Source organism: Uncinocarpus reesii, genomic scaffold (assembly GCF_000003515.1).
Source record: "Uncinocarpus reesii 1704 scaffold_2 genomic scaffold, whole genome shotgun sequence".
In the NCBI taxonomy this organism is placed as follows: Eukaryota; Fungi; Ascomycota; class Eurotiomycetes; order Onygenales; family Onygenaceae; genus Uncinocarpus; species Uncinocarpus reesii.
The window spans coordinates 636,477-663,659 of record NW_003052499.1 but is presented as its reverse complement, the minus strand read 5'-3'; the positions used below and the strand labels follow the sequence as shown (position 1 = coordinate 663,659).

At 50.4% G+C, this 27,183-nt stretch overlaps 10 protein-coding genes across 10 annotated transcripts; 6 read left to right on the top strand and 4 right to left on the bottom strand.

The window, feature by feature from the left end:
- Nucleotides 1-601: 601 nt before the first annotated feature.
- On the top strand, nt 602-1,779 carry UREG_03190 (zinc finger CCHC domain-containing protein 13; the record flags this gene model as incomplete). The annotated part of the gene is made up of 6 exons (XM_002543627.1): nt 602-632; nt 917-936; nt 992-1,026; nt 1,100-1,113; nt 1,294-1,596; nt 1,670-1,779. 6 exons carry the CDS (start codon nt 602-604, stop codon nt 1,777-1,779), a joined length of 513 nt encoding a protein of 170 aa, XP_002543673.1.
- Nucleotides 1,780-2,600: 821 nt separating this feature from the next.
- On the bottom strand, nt 2,601-3,776 carry UREG_03189 (uncharacterized protein; the record flags this gene model as incomplete). Its single annotated transcript, XM_002543626.1, has 1 exon — nt 2,601-3,776. One exon carries the CDS (start codon nt 3,774-3,776, stop codon nt 2,601-2,603), a length of 1,176 nt encoding a protein of 391 aa, XP_002543672.1.
- A 501-nt stretch (nt 3,777-4,277) lies between these two features.
- UREG_03188 (uncharacterized protein) lies at nt 4,278-6,282 on the bottom strand (the record flags this gene model as incomplete). The annotated part of the gene is made up of 4 exons (XM_002543625.1): nt 4,278-5,467; nt 5,525-5,664; nt 5,734-5,764; nt 5,901-6,282. 4 exons carry the CDS (start codon nt 6,280-6,282, stop codon nt 4,278-4,280), a joined length of 1,743 nt encoding a protein of 580 aa, XP_002543671.1.
- Nucleotides 6,283-6,972: 690 nt separating this feature from the next.
- UREG_03187 (uncharacterized protein) lies at nt 6,973-8,252 on the top strand (the record flags this gene model as incomplete). Its single annotated transcript, XM_002543624.1, has 4 exons — nt 6,973-7,026; nt 7,124-7,401; nt 7,467-7,988; nt 8,186-8,252. The coding sequence occupies 4 exons, from the start codon at nt 6,973-6,975 to the stop codon at nt 8,250-8,252; spliced, it is 921 nt and encodes a 306-aa protein (XP_002543670.1).
- A 695-nt stretch (nt 8,253-8,947) lies between these two features.
- UREG_03186 (uncharacterized protein) lies at nt 8,948-9,274 on the bottom strand (the record flags this gene model as incomplete). The annotated part of the gene is made up of 1 exon (XM_002543623.1): nt 8,948-9,274. One exon carries the CDS (start codon nt 9,272-9,274, stop codon nt 8,948-8,950), a length of 327 nt encoding a protein of 108 aa, XP_002543669.1.
- A 504-nt stretch (nt 9,275-9,778) lies between these two features.
- UREG_03185 (uncharacterized protein) lies at nt 9,779-12,229 on the top strand (the record flags this gene model as incomplete). Its single annotated transcript, XM_002543622.1, has 1 exon — nt 9,779-12,229. The coding sequence occupies one exon, from the start codon at nt 9,779-9,781 to the stop codon at nt 12,227-12,229; it is 2,451 nt and encodes an 816-aa protein (XP_002543668.1).
- A 645-nt stretch (nt 12,230-12,874) lies between these two features.
- UREG_03184 (uncharacterized protein) lies at nt 12,875-14,011 on the top strand (the record flags this gene model as incomplete). Its single annotated transcript, XM_002543621.1, has 2 exons — nt 12,875-13,601; nt 13,662-14,011. 2 exons carry the CDS (start codon nt 12,875-12,877, stop codon nt 14,009-14,011), a joined length of 1,077 nt encoding a protein of 358 aa, XP_002543667.1.
- A 1,187-nt stretch (nt 14,012-15,198) lies between these two features.
- UREG_03183 (uncharacterized protein) lies at nt 15,199-16,182 on the top strand (the record flags this gene model as incomplete). The annotated part of the gene is made up of 2 exons (XM_002543620.1): nt 15,199-16,099; nt 16,160-16,182. The coding sequence occupies 2 exons, from the start codon at nt 15,199-15,201 to the stop codon at nt 16,180-16,182; spliced, it is 924 nt and encodes a 307-aa protein (XP_002543666.1).
- A 6,441-nt stretch (nt 16,183-22,623) lies between these two features.
- On the bottom strand, nt 22,624-24,949 carry UREG_03182 (uncharacterized protein; the record flags this gene model as incomplete). The annotated part of the gene is made up of 2 exons (XM_002543619.1): nt 22,624-24,722; nt 24,937-24,949. The coding sequence occupies 2 exons, from the start codon at nt 24,947-24,949 to the stop codon at nt 22,624-22,626; spliced, it is 2,112 nt and encodes a 703-aa protein (XP_002543665.1).
- Nucleotides 24,950-26,153: 1,204 nt separating this feature from the next.
- UREG_03181 (Rab2B protein) lies at nt 26,154-27,152 on the top strand (the record flags this gene model as incomplete). The annotated part of the gene is made up of 2 exons (XM_002543618.1): nt 26,154-26,228; nt 26,298-27,152. 2 exons carry the CDS (start codon nt 26,154-26,156, stop codon nt 27,150-27,152), a joined length of 930 nt encoding a protein of 309 aa, XP_002543664.1.
- Nucleotides 27,153-27,183: the final 31 nt, after the last annotated feature.

The window sequence follows — 27,183 nt, the reverse complement described above, 5'->3', positions numbered from 1 at the left end:
GGGCGGGAGGCGAAAAACAAGCCCACTCTGCAGGAAGAAACGCATTGCAGCAGAATTAATGCCACAGAGAACAGAGAAGCAAAGGGAAACAGGGAAATCTATTTTGAGCAGCAGTATCGATCTTCACCGATACTTTAGATCAGGAGACGCCGGCGAGAGAGCAGAGGCCGTTTAGTGAACCAGGTGACTTGCGTTCTGTGGGTTCCCTTTTTCGGCCGTTTTGACTTTTTTCTCTTCAACTCGCAACTTTTTCTCTTTCTTCGCTTCTTCCTCTTCTTCTCTTCTTCAACTCTCTGAACATCTCAGTTCTTCCTCTCTTGTTCGCACTAACCCGCCCGTTAGTTTGCCTCTTCCCTGTCAACTTCTCCTTCTTCCGCTTCGGCACCATCCGTAAGTCTGGTCTCTGCTCCCGCCCGCTTCCTTGGCCTCTGTCTTCCTCTTCCTGTCTTTCTCCCCCGGTTTCTCTGTGGTAATGTCGCATTCGAATAGCTCCCCATGCTTTGCAGTCGCCTCTTCCACTTGCTGTTGTTGAGACCTTCTAAAACCCCTGTACAGGCCCATTCAGACAGTCCCTGTCATCTATCGACCGTATACACGAACAATGGATAGCTATCAACGTGGCTGTTTTAACTGTGAGTTTTCCCGTTCTCTTCTCTGTCAGTGGTTCTGCTTTCTGTGCACTGGGCTCTACAGTCTGTTGTTGTGGCGCAAAGCCTGAGCGCAATCCTCACTGCAGAGGGGCAAAAAAAAGCGCCATCCAGAGCCACAGATTGGACCTGTTTGTTTTGCGCATTAGTGCGCCCTGCATTCTTAACAGGCTTTTTGTTATCCTGCTGTTCTTATTTGTTCTTGTTGGTTCCTGTTTTGTCTTGCGCTTCACTTTTGTGGAAAATCCCTTGGCTGACTTTCGTCCCAGGTGGCGATTCGGCCCACCAGGTTAATATGATGTGTGCTCCGTTGTGGTGGGATAACATTAATTGCTCCCTCTTAGGCTCGAGACTGCCCCAAGAAAGGATCACTCGTCTGGTATGCAACAGTGTTTCTCTGCTCCTCAAATGGCCCTTGGCTCATTTGCAACTTGTACTAATCTTTCCTCTAGCTATAACTGCGGTGGTATGTCCAAAGATTACGAGAGTCAACTTTACAGTTCTATATGAAGTATGCAGCTCCCTAACATGAGTTTTCCACATTTTAGGAGAAGGCCATCTTAGTGAGTTTCCATCGGAGGGGTCAACCCGGGGAAGCTGAGCGACATATCCCCATTACTGACCCCATTGATCTGTTTACTCGTAGGCCGTGATTGCAGTGAACCTGCCAAGGAGAAATCATGCTATCGCTGCGGATTGACTGGCCATATCTCGCGTGATTGCCCTCAGGGAGGCGAGTCTGGAGAAACACGTTCTCAGGAATGTTACAAGTGTGGCCAAGTCGGACACATCGCTCGCAACTGCAGCCAGAACACTGGATATAACAACAGCGGCTACGGTGCCGGGTCCTATGGTGGTGGCTACGGCAGCCGTCCCCAGACTTGCTACTCCTGCGGAGGATATGGTCACATGGCCCGTGACTGCACCCAGGGTCAGAAGTGCTACAACTGTGCGTAACCATACGGCTCTGATCCAAATTTTCCCAAACCCTTGCTAATAACGGATCTGTCTCCTTCTTCCAGGCGGTGAAGTCGGCCATGTTTCTCGCGAATGCACCACCGAGGGCAAAGGTGAACGTGTCTGCTACAAATGCAAGCAGCCCGGTCACGTCCAAGCCGCATGCCCCAACTAGATTGGCGGACTTTGATTTTGAAATCTAGCACAAGAGCACGTAACAAATTGAGCCTTGGTCATTACGCGACACATCCATCCTCTCGACGCATCTCTTTTCGAAATGACCAAAAACAACCCCCAAACAAGTGTGCATTATAAACTATACTCCTCTCCATTCCACCCTACCCCGCCGATCGCAGAACGTTTGTTTGTCTTCTCTCTTTTTACGGCTATCAAGTACATTATTCCTCGCCGTGCAACACGACTTCTGTGACCCGCCAAGCTCGGGGATGGGATGTGAAGAGCGTTTATTTTGATTGCAGGTGCACAAGCTACGGGGAAAGGAAAGGTTCATGGGGAGTAAAGATTAAAAAGCAACAGTGTAAAAAGGGTGTTCTTCAAATAGGGAAAAGCTTACCTGGAGATTTGAGAGGATCAGTTGTCGAGGATTTGAGCGGAAGCAAAATGATACCAGGGTCTCGGGTATTCTGTCAATATCTTTCTTCACTTGCATGGTATGCATTGCTGCTAGTTTTCTGAGGTATTTGTCCCATTTGCGCACGTCAAGCATAGCCTTTTTTTACGTGCCTGTTACAGTGAGAAGTCCTATGAAACGAATTTATTTGCATGGTTGCCTACTTATCTGAAGCGATCTATCTATCAAACACTTTGACACCAAGCATGACATGGCCCGCAAGTCATAAATATCGTCACCTAGTCAATACTCAACTGACAAGAATAAAACCTAGCGAAACTACTGAGCGGGATGCAATCACCACGCCCACTAATACCCCTTCCGGCAACATAGCAAACCACCTTCAAGGTCCGATAACATCTCCATCACCCTCCCCCCCTCCGCCTAACATTCTGATTCGCAACCCTCATCGCCTCCCCCAAATCCATCTCCCCCACAACCCTCACCCTCCCTCCTCCTCCCCCCTCCCCCTCCAGCACCACCTCCTTCGGCCCCTGAAACCGATACCTCGCCCCCCGCGGCGCCCGGTACCGCGGCATCCTACACGCCTCTTCATACGTCGGGACGCCGCGACTCCGCTGCACGGCCTCCTCCTCCTCGTCGCGCGCTTGCTCGGCGGATTCGTTGATGGCGGCTTGGAGGGCGGCGTCGAAGGAGGGTTCGGGCGCGGGGAAGGAGAAGGCGTCTGTGACGGAGCGCGAGAGGATTTCGCGGAGGGAGTAGCTTGCTGGGTTTGGGGTGGGGTGCGGCGGAGCGCGGGGTTGGGGGGTGGAGGTGTTTGTGGATGGCGGGGAGGGGGATTGGCGGTGGGAGAGGCGGCGGGAGAGGGAGCGGCGGATGCTGTTGAGCCGGGAGGGCGGGTTGGTTCCTGTTGCTGCGGGTGCTGGGGGGACGACGTGGGACGGCGCGGTGTTTTGGCGTCGGGGTTGGGATGTCGGTTGGGCCTGGGGGGAGGTGTGCTGGGGACGATCTGCGGTGGCGGATCGGGATCTTATGCTGGTATTGGCGCTTGTTTGGGCTGTGCGTCCTCGATGGATTGGGGCCTGGGCCTGGGTGGCAGTCGACGGGGCCGTACCCTGGCGTCTTGGTTGATATGCCCTTTCCGGACGCACAGCGTTGGATTCTGGGCGCCCGGAGAACGATCTGGATCGCGTTGAAGCTGGCGTTGCGCGAGCCGTGCTTCCATTATTATTGTTGCCTGGACCATTCGCACCTGTTCTGCTGGTATTATTGGCAGGCCTGGTCGCCCCAGATCCTCCGCCAAACTCCCTGTCCATCTGCAGCAGTCTGTGTCTCGCTTCTTCAATCTGCCTTGCCCGCGACGCTTCGTCTGCCGCGCTCCGCTCCATCGCTAGCCTCAATTGATCCTCTTCATCCTCGGTAGCACGTCTGACTCTGGCCGCGGAGGCTTGCGATTCCTGTAGGGCTCTCTCTTCCGCTTCACGGTGGCGCCTTTCTGTTTCCTCTGCGGTTCGTTGACGCTGCTCATTAAGGCGGAGATTCTCTTCGAGGGCACGTCGAAGGTATTCATCTTCCTCCATAGTCGCACAGGGCTGTAAAGGATTGTATATAAGTCAGATAAACAAAGAAATCAACTCAAGAAAAGATTCAGGCTGCCGGCATTGAGCTGGATTGCCTTGTCGATATCTGCTGTAGCGAGCAAGGAAAAGTGTGGACAGGAACACAATGAAATCGTTATGGCATGCAAATAAAGTGGAGGGTGCAAATGGCCTTGAAGATTATAGAGAAGAGATTATGTGCACCAGTCACTGCGAGAGATAGAGGTGAGTTCTATCACTTGGAGGAATCATTCAATATCGCACAAACATCATGTCATAAACTGATTAGGAAGTAGATATACATTCCAAGAAGACTTCATGAGCTGCAGCTGCACATGGCCATCCTCTTGAACTGGGGAACATCGCCACATAGTCTTTCTTCTTCGTCCTTGTTCCAACCCCATTCTTCTTCAAAAGGGTGGAGAGCCATATGCATGACACGGCCGAGGATATCTCTATCTCCTCGACGTTCAACGCGCTGTATCACTTCATCCAGAACCCAGGATCGAGGAAGGAACTAGAGCGTGTTAGCAATGGGGATATTTTACTGAGGCATGTCCTCACCTTTGGGTTCGCTGCCTTCATGGCTGTCTGCCGTTCGGCATCTGAGCCATTCCCCCAATCTTCCACTATTCTATCTTTCCAAGTGGAGAGCCAATTTGCAAGACGTTCCCTGGCAGACTCTTCTGTGTTGCCAATGCCTCCAACGCCTTCTTTGTGGAAAAATACACCGGCGCTCTCTTTCCTTTTCTCTTCGCTCTCAACGTCACTCAACGAAAGCCCAGACAGTTTCCTGAAGAAATGATTAAAGTCTAATTCTAATGCTTCGAGGGTATCAAGCAAATCAGAGAACAGCTTTTCAAAATCCGAATCTTTCTGGGTCTTGAGGCCCAACCGTGCGGCCATAAGCTGTTTGTACCTATTCAAGAACACAGCTCTATATTCTTTTGACGCATTATCGATGATCGTCTCCGCTCTCTTGATCAGCACCGGCGCAAAGTCCTCGGTTATTCCCTTAGTAACAAAAGTCTCGTCGTCGACTTTGTCTCCGGCGCCTATTAGCTCCCCAAGAGATTCGCCAAGGCGAACCAGATTCCACCATATCACCGACGGCTGGTTCTTATAAGAATACCGTAACAACTGATCATCGTGGTTTGGGGTGTAATTAGGGTCGAAATTGTCCATAAAGGCAAATGGCCCATAATCGAGCGAGAGGCCAAAAAGTGAAGTATTGTCAGTGTTCAGCACCCCATTCATAAAGCCATACGCTTGCCATTGGGCAACGGTATTTGCATTGCGCCGTACAACCTCTCGATACAATCGGGCAAATCTGTTTTGCTCTGCTCCTTCTTCTCCTTGTATTTCGTCTTTAGGTATTCCTCGTGGAGGATCGGCAATGTCGGCAGGGGGTGAACTATCCTTTGGAAACACCCGTGCTGTAGGGAGAGACTCCCAACCAGGAAAGACATCTTCGGCAAGGTAAGTGGCTAATTTTCGGGTCAGGTCCCGATCTCCGCGCGCACGGAGGAGATCAAAAGTTCCAATTCGAAGCCAAGACTCAGCAAAACGCGTAACAATTGCTCCGGGTTCAATCTTTTCACGTCTGACGCCGACATTGGGAAGGAGTGTCAGCGCAAGGGCACGGGTTGTGGGTATTCCAAGAGCGTTGATAGCTAAGCATAGTTAACACACTCGGCCTTGAAATCGGCGAGTGAAGAGGTTTTACTGACCTTCTGAAACTATATATTCGCGAATGCTTGAACGAAGGACGGCCTTGCCATCGGCGAAACGAGAATATGGTGTTTTGCCTGCGCCTTTGAGCTGAATCTCATATCTTTTATTCGTCTCTGGATTTATACTTTCGAATAGACTGATCGCACGCTACTATCCGGTTAGAAATGAAAGACGTGACAGCAGATATGGAAGGAAAACTACTCACCCCATCACCCAATTGTCCCGCCCAAGCTCCACTGCAAACACCTGTCAATAATCTTGACAAAGTTTCATCAATCTTGGATGGTTCCCAACGTACAATTGCCAGCCTCAAAATCCCGACGAATATTAGCCTTTTAAAACCGTCAGCCGCTTAGAATCGGGGAGACCAACCTCCATAACATTGCGCCCAAGGGTATATTCCGCCGCCCTCCTGGCTCCAAAAGATCTTATTCCCAGCTACCATATCCTTAAACGCCTGGGTCTGCTCCTCTCCGTCTTTTAACCCAATATGCTTCATAGCCCGAGGGCTTACTCCCAGTAACTCCGGTTCATCTTGCGGCTCTGGACGAACATAGGTGTACAGCGCGCCTTTGACCATGCGCGGCCCCAATGCTTCCCGGGGCGCATTGTGCGACGATTCGGGTGTTTCGAATGCGGGATCCGGGGGAAGTTTGGTGGTGAAATTGTTGGTTTTGGGTAGATCTTCTAGGGACACGCCGCCCCCGGACTGGGAACTGTGTCGCCGAGGGCCGTTTGGGAGATGGGACGCCATTCGTGCGAGAGGGTATTGGAAAATGGGCCGCAGGTTGCGATGAGCGGTGGTTCTTGACAGCATCGACAGCCAGGGGGGTGCTGATCGGAGAGATGCCCAGTAGAGAATACAGTCTTATATGGACCGATTGTCATCCAAATGCTCGTTCTTCCAAGCAACAAGTTAAAAGATCCGGTTTGGCGGCTTTCATCTTATCTAATCAAAATCTGGATGACATCATCTGGCATTTGCGACAGATTGGACGAGAAGAACTGCGAAGCTGCTGGAGATTGGGACGAGAGGGAGCATAGAATGCAGTAGGGACGGGGTTTATGGGATCTGATCAGGATGCCCGGGGCCGTGATGCCTGTATTGATGAGGCTTGCCGGCCCATCGTCGCCGGTTGAATCACGGTTATTGGAACCACAGTGACACAGGGCGTATTTATTACTAGATACTTGACTTGGGTGACTCTCAGGGCGCAACCGTATTCTCACTGCTACACTCTTCTCTCGTGTTCGAGATAACTACCTAGGACTCCCTGCTCTATAAATGGTTCCGTTGACCTTAGCCGGCTCCCCCCACATCCTCCCTACCCGGATTATATTTACCCGCGTCAGAGACAAATACTGGTCGCCGCTTTCTTCCACACTGTTTCGCTATCCCATTGCTGTTACAAAACCACGAAGATATTCGGGTCAATCGCGCACAATGGCTGCTGACATGCCCCATATCAAGCTCAACGACGGCACCACGATTCCCGCAGTAAGAACTCCATTGCCTTGGTACCCGTTTGGGAAACCGAGCGGTCATCTTTATCTCACTGCAAACACACGACGCTGATATACGTCATTGATCGCAGCTGGGATATGGTAGCGGCACGAAGTGGTTCCGAGGCGGAAGCGATGGTTTGAACCGCGACCTCATCGATGCGGCGAAGAGTGCGATTCAATTGGGATTCCGCCATCTCGACGGCGCGGAGATGTACGGCACAGAAGCAGAATTGGGCGCTGCTATCAAGGAAAGTGAGGTACCGAGGGACCAACTCTTTGTGACTACAAAGGTTCATGACAGCATTGCGGACATCCCAAGGGCAATTGACGAAAGCTTGAAGAAACTGCAGTTGGACTATGTTGACTTGTATGCAACTCTCTGCGTCACCCACACTGGGAATGGCCATTTCACTGACCCGTTTCACGGCCTAGATATCTCATTCATGCTCCCTTTTTCGCAGACTCTGACGAACAGCTACAAAAAGCCTGGGCAGAAATGGAAAAGGTCAAGGAATCTGGCAAAGCACGATCAATTGGGGTGTCCAATTTCCTCCAGAGCCACCTTGAAGCCATCCTCAAGACCGGCAAGGTGGTGCCGGCCATCAATCAGATTGAATATCATCCATACCTTCAGCACGGCGGATTGCTTGATTTCCACAAGTCCAAGGGTATCGCAGTCGCTGCGTACGGACCGTTAACCCCGACAATCAGGGCAAAGGGCGGACCGGTGGATGGTACCGTCGAGGCGCTGGCCAAAAAATACAGCACCACCGAAGGCAATGTTCTGCTGCGATGGGTGATTGATCAGGGCATCGTCGCAGTGACAACCAGCTCGAAGGAATCCCGCCTGGCAGGGTATCTGGGCGCACTCAAATTTAAACTCACGTCGGAGGAGATTGAGGAAATCAAGAAACAGGGCGCCGAAAAGCATTATCGATCATTCTGGACACGCATGTATGCCGCAGACGATCGATCCTAGATGAGAAGGGAGATTTGTTATGATACTAGGAGCAGCCAAGTAGTCATAATGTAGATTCTATCATAATGTTAGTCTTGATAGCTACTTGGTATTAGTATTACCAAAATTAAGCACCCGGGGCTTTATTTACCCGGGACCGGCGCTTTCGGCCGGCACATTATTAATCCGACAGCTACATCCGGACTTCAAACCGCCGGCGAGTCGACGAGACAACAACTTCACCGGAGCCATCTAGTTAATAGAACGGGACTTGGATTGGCGAGATGTACAATGTCCGCGTGCAGGCGTACAGTGTGCGACGGCGTGCTACTCTTCTATTGGGCCACCGTCCGTGAACAACATCCATGCAGACAGAGCCAGAGACCGTATCATTCAGAGCCGAGGACACGAATATACCGCTGCAAACCCTCGTGTCTCGTATTGTCGATTGATCCAGAATTGGAGCAGCGCACAATGCCAGTATGCCGTGATGTCGTCGATTTCGAGGTAAAGGACGCCGACACGCGGCCATGTCGCTTTCATCCCAGCCTCTGTATAGTCTTCGCTTGGGTTGTATTAGTCGCATGTCGAGGTGCACAAGCCGCAGTTTAAGCCGTCAGATGCGTGCTGGATGGCACCGAACACCCTCAACTGACCATTTCTGAGTTTCAAAACTGGACAGTCACTTGAGTAAACGGATCACCATCTCGTAGTCTGTAGAAATCCGACACTGAGGGACAGATTGGGTTTCCATCTTCTGCAAGACATCGCGCTTCACGATGCATCCGAGTTAAGTAGTTAGTTCATGGCTACGTCAAGAGAAGCGGAACAGGGAGAAAAAGCAACGATCCAATCTGATGACCGCATATTACAGAGTAGCAGCTCCAGGTCAACCACGACGACCAAGCGTGGGATGCTGCCCGGTGACGGCGCCTATCAATAGTCGGCGACTCTTTCACGACGGATGATTATATTCTGCGCGCCTATTCTGCTCGCTAGTTCGCTGTCGACAACCCCACGCCAAAAGCCCAAACTCCCCGAAACCAGGCGACACCGCGGCAGCCACTCGACACTCCTGCTCTCCCGCCTCGCTCTGCCCGATATCCCATGGCCGTGCCGCCGCCAGCTGGACACGCTTTCGCAGATCGTGGGCACCGCCAATGAGCTCGCGTTGTCGTCGACTTTGAGCGGAACCAAGGGCGCTTTGGCTTCGACGGGCCGCCTCGCGCCGCATCTCGCCGTCTCGCCATCTCTCCGCTGTGTCTGCGTCGCTCGGCGGCATCGAGGACGAGAGGCTGATTGCCAGGTAACGACAGTCACTTGTCTCTTTATGCCCTTCCCCTGTCGACCCCCTCTGGTGTTGAATTCCTTCAGCTTCTGCCGGAACCCTGCACCGGCGCGCATTCATGAGGCCCATAGCTCCTTGTGTTGCTCTGTGTCTTGTTCTGGATCAATGACTTTTGCACCCGCTCAATGAATACAGACCATGAGATGTTTCTTCATTATTGACGAAAAGAATCCCATTGTCACAGAAACTGGCCTCTTGAATGAGCTCCCGGCGCATCCCATTAGCACACTCCTTCGCCTTGCGATCGCCTTATCTTCCCGCTCACCAGGCCCTGAATGACCGAGCTCGGATGTCTTCCTTTGAGCTTCTTCCTTCCTTTCACACCCAGAGCTTACGTTTGTCTTCCTTTCCTCGATTCGACAGCGGTTACCAGCTTCCCAGCCCCCTTAGACCCCACGCTCGATCAGAGCGCCTGTTCTCCGTCTCGACGCTTCTATAATGTCCCTCGATCACGCTACTCCCCGCCCTGATTCCAACAAAGCCGCCCCAAAGTCCGCAGCGCCAAGCAAGAAGAGATCGCATTCGGAATACCTTCGCGACACCAACTCCCGATTCAAGCGCCTCACAGAGGACGTCTTTCCTCACCACCCCTACCTTCTCACCGCGCCGTCGGATAAGCCCTTCCGGCTGGGTTCCCGGAGCGTGACAAACTGGGCCGTCGGGAAAGGCTGTTTGTTTGCGCCGGAGGAAGAGCAGCTTCAATACATGACTTTCCTCTCACGCCAAACCGAAGACACGCTCCTGGTCGCCGTGGGGGGATGGTCGGACCGGAACGGGAATATCATCGAGGAAGATGAGCCGTCAAGGACAGGGTTGAAGATGAGCAGCAATCCGCCACAAAAGGGCCAGCAGAAGAAGAAAATCAGTTTTAACGACTACAAGAAAAAGGCATTGGAAGGCTCGGTCCCGGCGACTCCTGCCGCTGAGTCCAGCGCGAAGGCAGGCCCATCTCCTTCTAATACGCGAAACGAATGCTCTACAAAACCAGCCGCGAAAGATGACGACGATGCTCGCGCACAAAAACAATTGTCACCCGTCTCGCTTGATGAACCCTCATCTAAAATCCGCCAGTCGGGAGAGGAGAGCGACGCCGATAAAGCTCCTACGAACCGAAAAAGTGCGCCCGTCGTCCCTGAACTACTCTCGCCCACCCTTCCTCCAGCTACTCGTAGTCCGCGCTTACCTCCTCTACTCTCTCCAACCCTTCCTTCTGAACTTGAAGAGCAACTATTGCAATTCTCAGACGAATCCGTAAAGGATACCTCGCCTACGACTGGAAAAACCACCCCCATCCCTTCGAAGAGCGATTCTAGTGCCACAAAATCCAAATCGAAACAGACGGACCAACAGCAGGGGGACGTATCTTCCAGCACGAAGTTGAAAGTTCCGAATGCCAAAGGTGGCATAAAGAAGTCCCCAATTCCCGCACCTCCGGCACAGCTCCCCATTAAAAAAGTGGCTGTCGATCCACTTCGCAACGCGATATCCTCAACCTCTACGCCTAAACCGGCAATTACCACTCCAGCGGAACTAAAGCTCCTTATCAAGCTTAAATACGGTCGCCGGAATGCGAAGCGGGTCGAAGCACTTTTGAAAATTGCCAAACGCAGAGCCACCGCAGAGAAACGCCCGGTAAGGCAGAAGCTTCAGGAGGACATGTCCGATCAAAAGGACACCCCCACACCGTTGGCTTCAAAGACTGTCAGCAAGCAGCGAGAACCCATGTCTGGAACCAAGCGTGCTCAAGCGGCAGACGATATCTCCCCGCAGGGGCCTGCAGCTAAACGACCAAAGACCGCGGCCACAACGCCTGCTGATAGTTCGCAAATACCAATGCAAATACCAAAAAGTACCCCCCCTACTTGCAAAAATTCTGGTCAAAAACCTAAACCCCAGCCCGCTGCTTCGAACAAGGAGCCCAAGGTTAGCCCGAAAGGAGCCTCTATGCGGCGCACGGAATCTGGCGATAGCGAGATTGGAGCCCCAGCTAGAAACAGTATCAACACCAATGAGGAAAAGCCGGTCAACGGACCCTCTCCCGCGTTATCCACCGAAACCCAGTCCGCCAAACTGGAATGGCGAGCCTGGCGCGACGAGTGGAAGAAATATATGGATCTTGGCCGAGAACTAAAGTACGCTTGTAACCCGCAGGCTGAGCGAGGAAAGTCGGTCGACAACAAGCTCGGCACCGTCATGGCCATTGAATCTGTTCTGTGCTTTGCACTCGCGTTCATAGCAGACAACAAATCCAACTCCATCGCTCGCCAGGCCGTCGTATCGTCGAACTGGTGTTCCCTTATCCCGTATTGGCAAGCTGTCACGCATCGGGCAGCCCCTTATCCCCATCTTCACGGACTCTGCTCACTATTGGGCGCCATAATCTATGAGGCTATTCACGTCCTCGACCTAGATACCCTCGCCGCCATCGCCCTTCCCGGAAGGCCCAGCACCAACTCCAACGAAAAGGACAAGGTCGTCGCAACCCCCGGGTGCGACGACCCAAGCAGTCCACCTCAAACCGTAACCTTGACTGAAAATTCTGAAGTAATCCGCAGCCTCATCGATCTCCGCAAGCGCCTCCCAGAATCACACCGCGAAGCCAACCGTCTCTGGCTCGAAGGCTCGCGACTCCTGCCCGACGTGGTGCTTGCGCGCGAGTACAAAGATACATGGCTCCGACGAAGTCGCAATTTTGAAGGGCGAGGCAAACAGGTGCTGAAAGTAGGAAAGTACGCTGGCGATTTCTTCCTGCCGCTGGCGAAGAGCGGCGCGATGGCTCCCGGGACGGGGACGACGGGGGTTATCGAAGCGATACGGTTTGGCTGTGTTTTCCTGGAGGACTGGTGTAACAAGGAGGGCGTAAAGTGGGCTAGTAAACTGAAGTTATGAGGAAACGGAGAGAGCACGAGGTGATTTTTTTTTTATTTGGAGATCTTCTTCTACGACCCTTTGCAGGGAGGCAGGCATCTTTCTTTTGCGGGCTGTTCATACCCCATGTCGTTTTCCTTTGAATTGTTTGTTCTTTTCGCAAATAACTGACTGCTAGCGTGCGCCGGTGAGCATTCTATGTATGTGTGTATGATTTACATGTCTCGCATTCCTTTTCGGCTCGGCTGGCTCTTGATAATACCTCTGCACCCTCTCCCTATCTCTCTTTGAATATCCGTCTCTTTCCTTCTCATATGCTCCATTTTGTCTTTGCACTGTTTCTTTTCTTCCTTGTTTTAAAATGATACCAAAAGGCGCGAGGACGGCCGCTGCGAGTGATAATCGGTGAGGAGCGATGTGTATTTTATCTATTATGTGTATAAGATGGAGTCGAGGGAGGAAAAAAGAGTGTGTCCAGTGTGGGCGGTCTGGCTTCAAAGGAATCAGTAACTGGAATATGGAACGGATTCAGCTCTTCTATGGCTTCTGGTCTCTTTTTATAGCCATCATCCGTGACCTGCAGCCTGGTGACAGACTCCATGGTTGGTTGCTGCAACATGGCTCTCTCACCTCTATTTTCACCCCAACTCTATGACTATGAGACGCATGGCTGTTCTGTTTCCTGATCTGACCCAGGAACGCTGCTTATTGCCTTTCACGACCCGCTGGCTAAGAGCAGTGGCACCCGCCATCTGGCACCTCAGCCGCCCGAGCTTTCGTGATAGATTTCGCTTCTCCCCAGCCGTCCAACTTGTCCAGAGGAACTTCTCTTCCTCCTCTTCAACAGTGCCACCAAGTAAAGAAACCGAAAATCAAAATGCGTTTGACTATGAATACGACTGGATTGACGGTGCTGAGTCCCTTGAAAGATACCGGCCTGGAGGCTATCACCCAATTGTGATTGACGATGTGCTACATGACCGCTACCAGGTCGTCGACAAGCTGGGCTTTGGAGGCTACTCGACCACCTGGCTGGCATGGGATCTTCGGCTCCAAAAGTACGCTGCGGTCAAGGTTAGAAGTGCAGGCTCTCCCTCGAATGAAGCCAGAGTCCTCCGTGTCCTCTCTTCTTCCCTGGGGTCAACTTCGCCCTCTTCATCCATCCATTCATCTTCTGAGATAAGAGGGCTCGATTCGGTTCCTACTCCCTTGGATAAATTCAAGCTGCAAGGCCCCAATGGGTCACACCCATGTTATACCATGGTTCTTGCACAGTGCAATCTCAAGGATGCATCCTACAGTCGCCTATTCCCTCTTGATGTTGCAAGGGCCCTATCAGCCGGTCTCACGCTGGCGGTTGCATACGTGCATTCACAAGGCTATATTCATGGTGGTTTGTGACAGCCACCTCACTCGAACCTCTTATAGCCAGAATTTCTAATATATCCCATAGATATCCATCTTCGCAATGTCCTAGCCAAAGCAGCCCCGAATATCAATGAGCTTTCGATCAAGCAGTTCTACCAGAAATACGGAGAACCTGAGACAGTACCGATCACCGAACGTCACGGCAAACCCCTTCCTCCCAACGCCCCTAAACAGGCGGTTATACCTCTCTATCTTGGCAAATACGCTGAAGACTTCTCCGTCGCTGACACCCATGTGCTGCTTAGTGACTTTGGGGCGGCCACTCCAGCATCAAATCCCAAACCCGGGAAAGACTGCCACAGTCCCCTCCCCACAAGGCCACCGGAAGCCAGATTTGAACCCCAAAAGCCACTGTCGCCTGCAGCAGATATCTAGACCCTAGCGCTAACGGTGTGGGAGATTATCGCGATTTTCAGTAGCGAATTCACCACGGCTGACGACCTAGCCTCTCAGCAGATCGACGTCCTTGGACCCATGCCCCAAAGCTGGTGGGAGAGTTGGGATGCCCGCAGGCGCTTTTTTGATGAAACGGGACGGGCCCGAGGGGCGCGTCGGGAGGTCTGGCCACCGCTTCACAGGGCATTTGAGGAGCATGTGCAAAAGTATCGCCGAAAGCTGCCGAGAGCAGGGCTGTTTGGTGAGGAGGAAACGGCGGCTATTCGCTGCCTGTTTCGCAGAATGTTGGCGTTTCGTCCAGAGGAACGACTGACGGCAAAGGAAGTCTTGGAATCAGACTGGATGGTCAAGTGGGCGTTGCCTGCTTACAGTAATGCCCATAAATAGACCCTGAGTGCAGGATATTCTCGGTTAAGATCCCATCACTAAAGAGTGCTAGGGCATTCAGCTTTGCCAGGTACTGTACATTATACAATAACCAACACTATTTTACCAAGTCATAACCAGCAGTTAAAAAGGTCTGTCACAATTCTCATAACTAGTTAGTTATTGGAGTGAAATTTAACTACTCCATACACCACATTGAATTCGACTTTGACCCTTGGCTGTTTTCTTTTATCAAAGCTGCACCTCTTTTGCTCGATTGCGGGGGTAGCTGGGTTTCATCATCGAGCCGCAGTCAGAACAGGTATGTCCTCTCTTCCTCGTGCTCATGGCCCCAGGATGGTTCAAAGTCCTCTTTGCAGTCAATGGGGTGCTTGGCCAAAGAGTTGGTGTGGCGCATCAAGCATTGATATTTTCTTTTTCTGGTGCGATCCTTGCAGTAACCAGTCAGCAAAAGTGAGACCAACAGTCCAAAACGCCTATTTGAGTCGGGATGCCCCCTGATCTATGTTTATTTTGTCCTTGATCATTCATCTTCAGACTCGACTGTCTATTCTGTCTTCCGATATAAAACAGTTCCTCTCGTCACTACCCACTACCATCGTCATTCCCGCAATCCCCCGTCAGAGACGCCGTTCTACTCGCGTGAAACAATATCAGGGGTTCTTGGCGAGGCTCCTATCAAAAACACAGCTACAGCCGGCGGACTATCTTGACCTTCGCTTTTCAAACATTCCCACAACCGAAGAACAACACCGTCGTCCCGGCCTCCTAAGGGAATTATGACTCAGGCCGATTTGGTTCCCGCACCAGCTGATGCTGTACCCGTCTCAAGCCCAGTTGATCCACCCGTTGAAAACAAACTGCCCCCGACCCCTGAAGGATATATCAGGGTCAGAAACCTAACAGATTGTCCTTCTGATTGGGATCCGGACGAGCTCGTACAGGAGACTTTTATCAAGGGGCCCCCTGACGGTGAGAGGCTGGTAGTATGCGGTGTTGGTTGTTTATACTACTGGCCTGATGATCCGAGCCGGGTTGTCAAGGTGGCCAGATCCACCCCTGAAGCAAACGCGCAGATTGAGATTGAGAAAAGGATTTATTCTCGCTTTGAAGAGAAAGGATACCATCCAAATATCATCAAGTGTCTCCGATATGATGACTCTGGAATTTATCTTGAGCGCGCCGAGCATGGCTCCCTCACGGCGTATTTTGAAGAAGGCGGCGATGCATCGTTAACAGAACGACTTCAATGGTCCTATGACCTGGCTGATGCTATTCAGTATCTCCATGATCTTGGTATTAGACATGCCGATCTGGTAGGCAGGAATATCCTGCTTGATTCCTCACGACGCGTTCGACTCTGTGATTTCGGCGGCTCAGGGATTGATGGCGAAAAGCCTATAGTAGTTTCATCCGTATATTATGGCCACCCAGATGACGATGAAAGGACCGCTTGCACTGTAAAGGCAGAGCTTCATACTCTAGGTTCTGTGATCTATGAAATTTCCACATCGAGGATGCCTTTCCACGACAAGCGTGGCTATGACGTTGGGCAGTTATTCAAAAAGGGAATATATCCAGATGTGAAGGATATAGTGCTTGGGGATGTCATTGCAAAATGCTGGGCCGGAGAGTTTACAACTGCACGTGAGGTTGCTGAAAGCATCAAATTTGCTAAAGGTAGGATTCGGCTTTCTTCCAGCATACTCGATAGGTGCTAACCTTTTGCATCTTACACAGGCCGAGCCCTACAGGAAACATAAATCATCAGCTTCTGGATTTGTTATCATGGTAGAATATCAGAGTTCGCTACGTTTTTCTCAAGAATCATGTTTGCAATTGTAGATCTAAACAGTGACTAACACACATTCGCAGCTTTCAATATCAATCAATTCCCATAGAAATTAAAAGAGTGTCCAGATTTCCGCATATCAGCCAAACATCCCATATCTCTCACACATCTGCCCTGCCGTATCCTGGGAGGCCTCGGGCCAAGCCTGAATTTCGATCTTTGGAGGAACGGACAGTTAGGTTTAGATTGTCACTCAAAAAATGTATACCAAGAACTCACCAATGTTTCCTAGCGACATTTAGAGCAAGCTGTACCTCTCTCGGTGGCAACAAAAGCAATATCATCGATTTTCTCGAGGTTTGGGCAGTTCTCGTATTTCGGGTTGTTGCATCTCGCCGTGTCCCACTGCTTGGTCCTTTTGGTGTGTGGAGGGACTTTCTTGCAGTCCTCAGCCTTAACGTTAACGTAATACCACTTGCACCTGTGCTCAGGAGATTAGCTCTGCAAACAAAACCAAAACGAAGAATCATTGTTAGGGTACATACATTGTGTCGTTTCGAATATACGTCTAGATCGCGGTTTGGGAGTTAGAAGCGAATGGATTAGTCTCTGAAATTTCTTTTAGTGTTGATGTCTGGGTTGTATTGAGAAGGATCTGAAGCTCAATTTATATCTTCATTATGAGGCTTGTATCGCCCTGAGAGCTGTCGCCTCCAGTTATGGGCGAGGAAAAAAAAAATAATGTCGCCGTAGGAGCCTGACGGCACCCAGGGCCTGCGCCGTAAACAAATGGCGAGGGGATATCTCTTGCGCAGTAGGCAGCTATGGTGATGGTATCTAGATTGGGAGAACAACGTGTTGATCCAGTTCTGATGCTATTACCCGGAAAAAGGGCATAGGCGTAGCCTTGCTTCGGATTCTGGAATGCTCAATGCTGGTACATCCTCCTAGACGGTGCCGCCAGAGAGCGACCGGCACTAGAAAGGTTCTTCCTGAACCAGCTTTAGCAAGGAACTTGAAACAAGGCGGCCTTATTCTCGAAGTAGCTCAGAATCATGCGCCCTAGGGAAGGCGGAGCTGTATGTCTCCAGTTCAAACTTGCCCACAACTACATGCTGCAACTTTGCGGCACTGGAGCGCGCCTTGGTGTTTTGCCTGGTGAGCGCGGTCAGAGCACATTCTGATCAGTGAGAACATGGCAAAGCTTTCCTGAGTGCCGCTTACTGATCCAGGCTTCAGCTAATCCTTGGGTGCTCAGAGCTCAGAAACCCGGCGCAGGTGAAGAGCCTCATCACTATCAAACCGCGCCACAAGTTTTGAGCAAATGTTCGCTGCCAAACTGGTAAGGCTGACTAGATATTAGAAGATCACAAGGTATCACTGCGCACACTAAAATATATTTCCAACCCTTGGAAGGAGTTGCCATGTTTTCTGTCACATGCATACACGCTGCATAGGGTTGGTGAGAGAGAGGAGTAATGTTTGCCTTTTTGAGTGCCGTTTCCGGATCAGCTGCATTAGGCAGTGAAGAGCTCTCCATCTCTGCTTCTAGAAGGGCAGAGGATCAGAATTCACAGATACAGATGATAGTGCCACACTGATCATGCCACTAAACAGTGCAGGCAGCAACTCTCATAGTTCATGCAAGCTGCATGAACCTAGTGAGGCAAACAACATCATAATAGCCCATCAAATCAATGGCTCATGCTGCTCTCTGGGAGTCTCATAACAACACATGCTCCATGTTCATGTAGCACATATCAGACAGACACAGGTTCAGTGTGAAATGAGAGAGTGGTTCCAGAGTTGATCCAGATTGGGTTGGTGTGGGAGTCTGAACTTGAACTAGCAACTTTGATAATGACAAGATGTCAAGATTTGAATCTTTCAAATGATGGTAAGAACAAATCCTAACAGATGTAGGGCTTGCACAGAAACACCACTGTCTCTTTGTAAGGTGTCTGCAGCACTCAAGATATGATGCCTATTAAGATTTGCTTGATATTAAGAACAAAGTCTTCTCCACACTCAACAGTGAGACATCACTCTATAAACCAGCCATTAGTCACTCCCTGATTAGTTGCCAATTCAGGTAGGTTTCACCTCTTCTATCTCAGTGATTTCTTGGGGACAAGATGTATGTCTTGTTGATACCAGTAACTAGTTGTCAACATCATCAGAAATCACTGGCATTATCACTTTTCCTAGCAATTATTGATCCATTAAGAGTGCATCAATTGTCTTTTAAGATGTCACGACGATGGTGAGTTGCAATGGAGGTTGACGTTGAAATGTCCGCCAAGGCGGCACCGGAAAATTGGATTTGGCCGAAACCGGGAATCAGACCTCAGTATCAATTGACTTCAGAGATCATCAAGAATTGCCTCAGTCCCAATGTCGTCCGATATGATCTCAATGCGAAACGGATTGGCAAAGTGTGACTTACTTGAAGATGGACAGAGGAAGGCCTGGCCCTAGTTAACTAGAGCCTCAAACACTCGACCACGACATGCATGGCCACAATGAGAGGGTGTTCCCTTGCTGCGATTCCTACCCAAATTCCTTACGAAGATGCTGATTAGGGGGGGCTCTAATAGTCTACAGCTCTGTCAGAAACTCAGTACTGAAGCATCCACCCTGTCTTCCATCTTTCATTGTTAAAACTGTATAACAAACATGAAGGTGAGGGTGAATTTTTAATGGAGCGAATACTCAAAAGATGCAAATGCTACAACAAAATTGAGTATCTTGTCTACTGGGTAGGCTGGGATGCCCACATGATTCATGGGAAGAAGAAAATATTGCGGACTCTGAAACACTGGATATTTTGATTGAAGAAGAAAGGAAGTGCATTGCTAACACCCTAGAACAAGGACTTGGCGCCGAATTGGCTCGCGGCACCAAACACTCTCCCTCCTAGGGAGAGGTTAGGAAGAAGTCCAGAAATGACCACAGGATTGGTGCGCGAGGTATCAGCGATGACCCCTGTGTTGGGGGTATCCGAAAGTGAGTGGCCCAAGTCTCAGCCCGTCTGCAAACAGAGTAAAAGGGCATTATAGTCTGATGCAGTCGATGACTATGAAGATTATCCGTCTTAACTCTTCATTTTGAAGAACGCCGCCTCAAAGGAACATAGCCAGGATTTCCTTGTCTTTTGCAGCCCTGGCGGTTGCGAGGTTTGTGATGCAGCAGCGATGGTTGGCTTCATTTGGACCTGTCTGAATCGCCAGCAGCCCCTGACTGAGGGCAATTTTCGTTCCCTCAATTCATAAGGCGTCGCGTCCAGTCATTTGCCTCGGATCATCCTTCCCGAAATACAACAAGAAGTTCTTAGTCTTTGTATAGAGATCTGTAACTAAGGCGCCTGGTATCTGTAGCTCAAGAGTATTAATCATTCAAAACAACACCCAGTCGGACTGACTGGCTAGCCTCTAGGCCTATTATTGTTTCAGCGCTCAGTAATGGCTTTACAAAGCTAGTTTTTCTGACGACAGTGACTGAAATAACGTCGAACCAGTTGTATTCCGTGATATCCTGGCTCGATGGCTCATATAGTGAAAATAAGTCTGTGGTATTATGAGGATGGTTTGTAGTTTCTAGGATAGTGCCGTCTCTCCCAAGAATATTTGGGAAATCTGCGTCGTGTAGTTCTTCTTAATTCATTTAAAGCGAATCATGTAAGGTGCCATGATAACCTGCCCAGAATATATTGGACCTGAGCTGTCTGCTGCATGCCCTGTAATGGCTGTTATTTGCACATTTTGAGGGATGAGCCTCTACTTGTCACAACGTAGATGGGCAGTAGTGATGCTCCAGAATGGTCGGCCATAAAAGTACTAAATTCAAATGTTAGAAAGCTGGGGAATTTCAAGCAAAGCTGGCCGTACCATTTTATTCTTTCGTGACTTAGGGCTCCAGCGTCCAGGGCTCTCGCGTACGCTTACCGCACCCATCTAGGCCCCCAAACTAGTAGAGACTAGTATCATATTTTTCAAATTGCCAGTCTGCTAAATCATGTACAGAGCAGTCACTGCGAGAATAAGCTATTTCACCACATATGTCGGCTCCATTCTCGTCGTGGCCCATTCCATGCATGCGCATCATATACTTATTGCTCAAATTTTGGCTCAAGGCTCATCGTAATAGCTCTGAGTATAGCACTGGTCACACTAATTTGGCCACGAAGCCCCGCGGAACACCCTTTGTGCACTAAAAACGAGCCTTCTAGGCAGCCTGTCGCGAACACTTGCGCGCCTGTTATGCCGTAGCGGATAAAACACCCTCATACGACATGAGATAATAATGGCCGCCCGTTGCCTGTGCAGTCATCCTCTCCGGATGTAGAATCGTAGAGCAGCTTTCGAAACCTCTTCGTGCATTTAAGTTCCTCGTCTCTTCAGCTACAACAATGCACGGAGCCTTGTTATTGAAGCCAGCACACAGGCCCTGAATCATGGGGAAGACTAGGTTCCACAGTTGACGAGCGGAGATCTAAATCAAGTTAGCGTGCGAGTAAATTCTTCGCTCGTGAGCGTCTGCTCTACTCACGAGTCAGTAGCAAGGAGAAAGAGTATCAACCTACTAAATTTAGGCCTTTTGGCCTAACCGCGAGCCAGCGTAAACAATCCATTTCATCAGTAAATCGAATGTGCCGTATGCCCTAGTAGCGTTCCCATCCTAGTACCGGATGCCTAGGGAATCAAAATGTTGTGCTCTTTAATAATTCGAGGCGATTCCAGAACGATTTAGGACGATGGGCGTTCGGTTGATTCGCCTTCGACACTATCTTTCTTTAAAGAAAAATCATACCGACAATGGCACAATATTGGCGCACTTTCTAAAGCTACCTTATCCGCTCGGACACAAAGCATCAGGCAGCGAATAGTATCCTACTGATAGGATATTTGTCTTCCAAAAGACAATCAAATCTAAATTTTGAGGTTTTCGGGTTCAGTTCAGCTTCAAACGAGGGGCCCAATTGCTGAGAATAACAAGGGCTTATTGCTTGTTGAATCAAGAACCCCAGTAGCTCAAACAAATACATCACATAGTCAAATATCTGCTCCCTATATTCCTCGACTATCTTGAGATTCAGTTCTGCGGCATCTCCAAGCTGACTGCTCAAATATGTAGTCATGAGAAGATAGGCAATAAAAAACAGTAAGCTAAAAATAAGCGATTGAAAGAGGGCTGACCCTGAAGAAAAAATCCCAATAAAGGAGAAGTGAAAATCACTGAGCTCACCTAGTCAGAATCAGTAGGGCTTCATTGTAGCAAGCTAGCCTTTAGCACTGCAGTAAAGGGTACAATCGTTCCCATATGAGTAGACGCCAAAACAGGCTGGATGATTGGTATAGATATAGCAGAGAATAAAATTGACGAAGAAATGAAAAGAATGAGATCCCCTTTATAGGACGGGCAGGGCTTGTAAGGAGCCCTAGTCTGCTAGCAGAACTGCTAAAGTAGATTCCCTTCACTTGCGTATTGTTATAGTGCCATTCTCCAAGCCACTGGTTTTGAATTGTCTTTTCATGGTGTAATCAAAGAGTCGGCTCTAAATGTCAAGAAAGCTTTGAGTAGTGATGATATAGGACGGAATACTGTAGATAAAAAAAGATGATAGTAGTAGTAAAGTGAATGCAAAGTTAGACCAAACAAGACTCTGGAGGTAGTTTTCAATTGCCATTGAAAAGTGACGAGCTTTGAGAAGTAGCTCTGCCTCAAAAGAAGTTGGATATTGAGAAAGTCTTGTACGAGCTGGGGTATAACGTTTCGGAGATTCTTCATCAATAAGCACATGACCAAGTGCTTCTGTTTTAATGGGGATTGAAAGATGAAGCAGAACCAATTTTCAGCTCCGTGCTAGGGGCTAACTAGCATGGTGAGAATAACTTGTTGCAGGCTGAACTATAGCATTCCGAATGAGATAGGTGCTAGTTATATGGGTCACTAAACACGGTAAACCCAAAGGATTAGGGCGATTGCTGAGCTTCTAACCTTGCTGACAGAGGGAAATATCGTAGAACCGAATGTGAAGAGAAAAGAAGAGTGAAGTTGAGTTGACAATTGATGTGAGATTAAAGTTACGGATGCCAAGACACGCCGCGGGCTGCTCTGTCTTTCATCAAACCATTGGTGAGTACGGGGTCCGGAGTATCAATCCTAGATTTAAAGGAAGAAATGAGCGCCCTTTTTCTATTCCTAGGCTCCCTGCTATATAGAAAGCATTAACTTGACAGTCCTATATCACCAAACCCCGAATTCAAAAAGTCATATGTAAAGAAAAAGAAAATACTCTGGGGCAGGTATTGTCGATAATGTTTCTCGACGAGCCCGCGTCCCCTTCTCGGGGATGAGTGTCAGGTACTGCAAACGACTCCCATCGCCATGCAATGAAAATCATCAAATTCATCTAGACTTCCTCTCGACTTCGGTCATTGGTCCCACCGAATAACCACCCTGCTTCTCGGCAATACCTGACTTCTCTCCGCGTTGTCCCGACCTCGGTCGCCCAACAAACCACCGCCGCATCCAACACACAGGCCAGAACACCCTCCATCGCCGCCAGGACTCCCCATCCAATTGCTCCGGCAAGCATGCCCACGACATATGCGTATAAACTGCCACGGAGGGTGTTGTTGCCATCGGAAACTTGAAGCTTTCGGGCACTTGAGACCCAACCTCCGAATCCTAGCGCAAGGGACATGATAAAGCGCGTAGCATGGAGAAGGAGTTTAGCAAGACGGTAGGGAACCAAAGTAGGCGCTTCGTTCCTGGAGTTGTTCGCGAATGAGCGGGGATGGATGGTTGTCGCGGCAGATGAAGGTGCAAGGAAGGTTAGCTGGCTAAGATCTCGGGCGGAGGAAGTCAAAGGTTGCGTGAAGATGGAAGCGTACGTCAGAGTTAGGGAGTTTGTCAAAGCAGCAATTGGCGTAGGAATGATCGAATACGCCGCGAGAGATATCAGATATGATAGGCGCCGGGGTAGAACAATTAAAGGGAGCCGAATGAGGAGAGAGAGTAATGACGAAAGGCAGATTGTTCCAAACATCGTATTAACGGCAAAAGACAGCGCTGCGGGGACTATTTGCCGTGAAGTAATCGATGGAACCGCGAGGCGATGGAAATACCATTGACTAACGGTGGCTGCCGTCACAGAGCGTTGAATTCCGGCAATGATCCCAAGGGACCAGAGGTACACCAAAATATAATAAGCTCCCAACCACCAGCTCTCCGGGTTGATTATGAACGAAGACTTGGTCTTATTCAAATGTCCCCCCAGAAAAACACGAGTGAACATGAGAATCCATAGCCATGTCCAGATAGCGATAACGACTAAGGTCGCAAAACCCAGAATGAGCAAGGGCGAGTTGGCACTTAGGATTCGGCACGAAAATTCGAGGATGCTGATGGCCTTTCCAGTAGAATGGCGGCCTTTGAAAGCAGAGTACACCCAACCCGTTGCCATGATCGCTGGGACCAAAGACCCCCACCGCATCACCTTGTCTTGCACGCTGATGCCATGCCACGAGCCCTTGAAACTTGATACGAATGAGTAAAGGGCAAAGGAGTATAAGATAACCGGGACGGCAATCAGCATTCCGTAAACCAACGGTCGAACGTATGATTTCAAAAGTGCCAGCCACAGCAGGGACACAAAGATCGAGACAACTGTATAAGTCCCTAAGAGGTAAAAAGAGGCGTGAAGTGTAGAATAAATCGTATCCCCCAGTCCAGGTTTACTGGACGGTTCCGATGTATGGAGATAGACCATGAAAGCTGATGCAAAAAGACCAGCCACAGAGAGGAGAAATAAATGACCCCAAAACGTATCATGCATTGGTGGCTCCGATCCATACACTGCTGATGCAATTGCTTCTGACTGTTCGGGGCTCGGGGGTCGAGGATGGTCCAATAATGTTTGTTTATCGGTTTCCTGGGGAATGAAAGACGAACCAGTCCGATAATCATCGTTTGCCAACGGCGACTGTCGAAACTGTTGGATATCCGGAGCACTATCATCGCGGAATTCGGAAGGTACTTCGTTGTCCAGGTTTACCATATCATTCGGTACGGAATCTTCGAGGCGAATATCTACCATTTTATTCTTTCCCTTGCTACTCGCGGATGCTCCGTCGTCGTCTTCATCAGCCTTGTCTTCCTCCTGTTCATGCAGAGTTTCCACCCCTGTCCTCCGTGAAAGACCTCCGCTCGCTTTTCCTCCACGCCATGAGCTTCTTATCCCCCCTCCTTGACCCAAGCCCGCTGAATGTTCTGTGCTATTATTTCCTTCGTCTCCCTCAAGCTCTGAGGACTCTTCCATCTGAATAGCACCAAAGTTTCTCCGCGATCGCTGCAGAGCATAGTAATCTGCAATTTCCCGCTCGTGCTCCTGCTCATCGTCTTCCTCCCGGAATTGGTCAGTGGCACTGTGGAAAAGCGGAGCCTGCTGGGTTGACCCTCGACCGAAGGGGAGCAGATGGGAAGAGCCGGCTTGGTGGTATGGGTTACCTAGGCCACGGTTGAGGTAGGATCTGGAGGCCGGGAAGCGTGACGATGATGGGTTGGGTCGTCTTTGACGATCCCGCCCATTCTGAGTGCTGTCCGGGGAGAAGCTAATGCGCGACTGGGACTGTGCGAGAAAGCGTGACGCATCTAGGTCTTTTGTTGGCTTTCATCCAAAGGATATCAGAGACCAGGGGGATACAGAACTGAAAAGACTCACATTCTGAAAACATGGTGCTGTGGAGTCATTCACAGAGAGGTTGGGCCCAAGGTTTCGTTTGAGAGAGGACCGACCAGAAACCCCAACTACTTCCTCTTGGCCATGAAAATACCCCGAAAGTGTTCAGCAGAGAGAGATAATTAAAACAGCCTGGTTCAAGGTGTGATCAAAAGGTTGGGGACGACAGGCAGCAAAAAGGCATTACATGAGTATGGGATGCTCTGGTGGGCCGGAAGCTCGAAAAGCTTAGGGCAGTATATAGTCTCCGAAACCGACGGAAAGATGCAAAGAGTATATAGGGCAGATCTAGAGCGGCATAAGAGCAAGTGAGAGAGAAGAATCTCTTTGAATTCTCTGTTGACAAAGAACGAGTCGAGGAAGAAAGTGTTTTGTGAGTGGGAGAAACGAGGTTGACGGCGATTGACTGGCTGGTGATCAACTGCCAGAGTGAAGCAAGTGACTCGCGTACGGGACGTGACGGTAAATTACACTTAGCGTGCTGCTTGTTTATGCGGTGAGGACATGCGACTAGCCGCGTTGGGGCTAGCGGGGCACTGGTAAGTCATGTGCTCGTATGACCCATGACTGGATTTGTTACCCGCCGTTACAAGTGATATCATCATGTCCTTCCAGAGAGTCAAAGAGCATGACAAGCAGCGAGATAAAGGGACGCAAAGAGAGCGGCGGAGAGGGAGGAGAGGCCTCGCTTGAGCTCCAGCGTATATCTGCCTAGAAGAAAGGGCAGTCGTCCAGGCAGCAGTTGCACAACGGCTGCAGGATCACCCCGTCTGGCGTCCGACCATCCCTGCAGGCTGGATTTAGTCCTGACGTCCTCGAAGCACCAACGCTTTAGTGAGCAGCAGGCCTGGAAGGATGGCCGGGCTTCACTAAATCTAGGTGCCACACTCCACCCCCACAGCAGCCTGGAGCTATCAGAACCCGCCAAGTCAGGCACCCATCACGCCCCGAACCAGCTGTTGAACTTCTTGAACCATCACCACCATCATCCGGCAAAGCTTGATTTCAACGTACATCAACAGATGATAATAATTGATAATCTCTTCGTCCCGGCAATTTCACAAATCCATTTTCGTCTCGTTTCCATTTATCCCCTGCCCTGAGCGTACAGCTACACTGGTGTCAATTGATGACAGCCACGCTAGCTGTTACCCGACAGACCGACGCCGATAATAACTACCAAACCGCCAGCCGTGTTCATGTCACACCAACCGCCATGGGATTACATCGCAAAGCTCGTCTGCATCGGTGACTCTGGCACCGGTAAATCCAGCGTACGCAGATTTTCCCCCATCTCCCAATTTGTGTCCTCGCGCCAGCTCTAACCGCCATTTCTTGTTCAGCTCACAATCCGCCTCTGTGAAGGCCGATTCACCACCACCCACGACGTTACCATCGGCGTCGAATTCGGCTCCCGAGTCGTCCCCGTAGGTCCTCCCGCCAGTGACGCCCTCGACATATCCTTCGAACACAACACCCAATTTCTCCGAAGCAAATCCCAATCCCAATCCCAACCCGAAGCCACATCCAAACCCTCCAGCCGCCCACCCTCCCCTTCCCCTTCCTCCTCTCTCCACCTCTCCCCGGGCCTCCCCCCACCCCCCAAGCGCCCCACCACCGCCCCCGTCCAGAAGCGCATGAAACTCTCCCTCTGGGACACCGCCGGCCAAGAAACCTACAAGTCCATCACCCGCTCCTATTTCCGCGGCGCGTCCGGCGCCCTCCTCGTCTTTGACATCACCCGCCCATCCACCTTCTCCTCCCTCTCCGCATGGCTGCAGGACCTTCAACAAATCGCCGAGGAAGGCATCGTCGTCGTGCTCGTCGGGAATAAAAGCGATCTCGTCAAGCGTGATCACGCAGAGACCGACGGGGAGGAGGAGGAGGAGGAGGAGGGGAAAGGCTACATCACCCGCGCCCAGGCCGAAGCCTGGTGCAAGGCCAACGGCGTGGTGCGCTATGTCGAAACCAGCGCGAAGTCAGGCGAGAATGTGGAACGAGCGTTTCTGGAGGTGGCGGAGCGGATATATCGCAACATTGAGGCGGGCCGGTATGATCTGAATGATCGCCGGAGCGGGGTGAAGGGGTACGGGAGCACGAGTGGGACGAGGAATGGAAAGGTGCCGAAGACTGTGACCCTGGGGGTTAATGATGCCATGGGGAGAAGGGGGAGTGCGTGGGCGGGAGGCTGTTGTTGATGTTGATGATGAGCGTTGTGATATCCCCGTA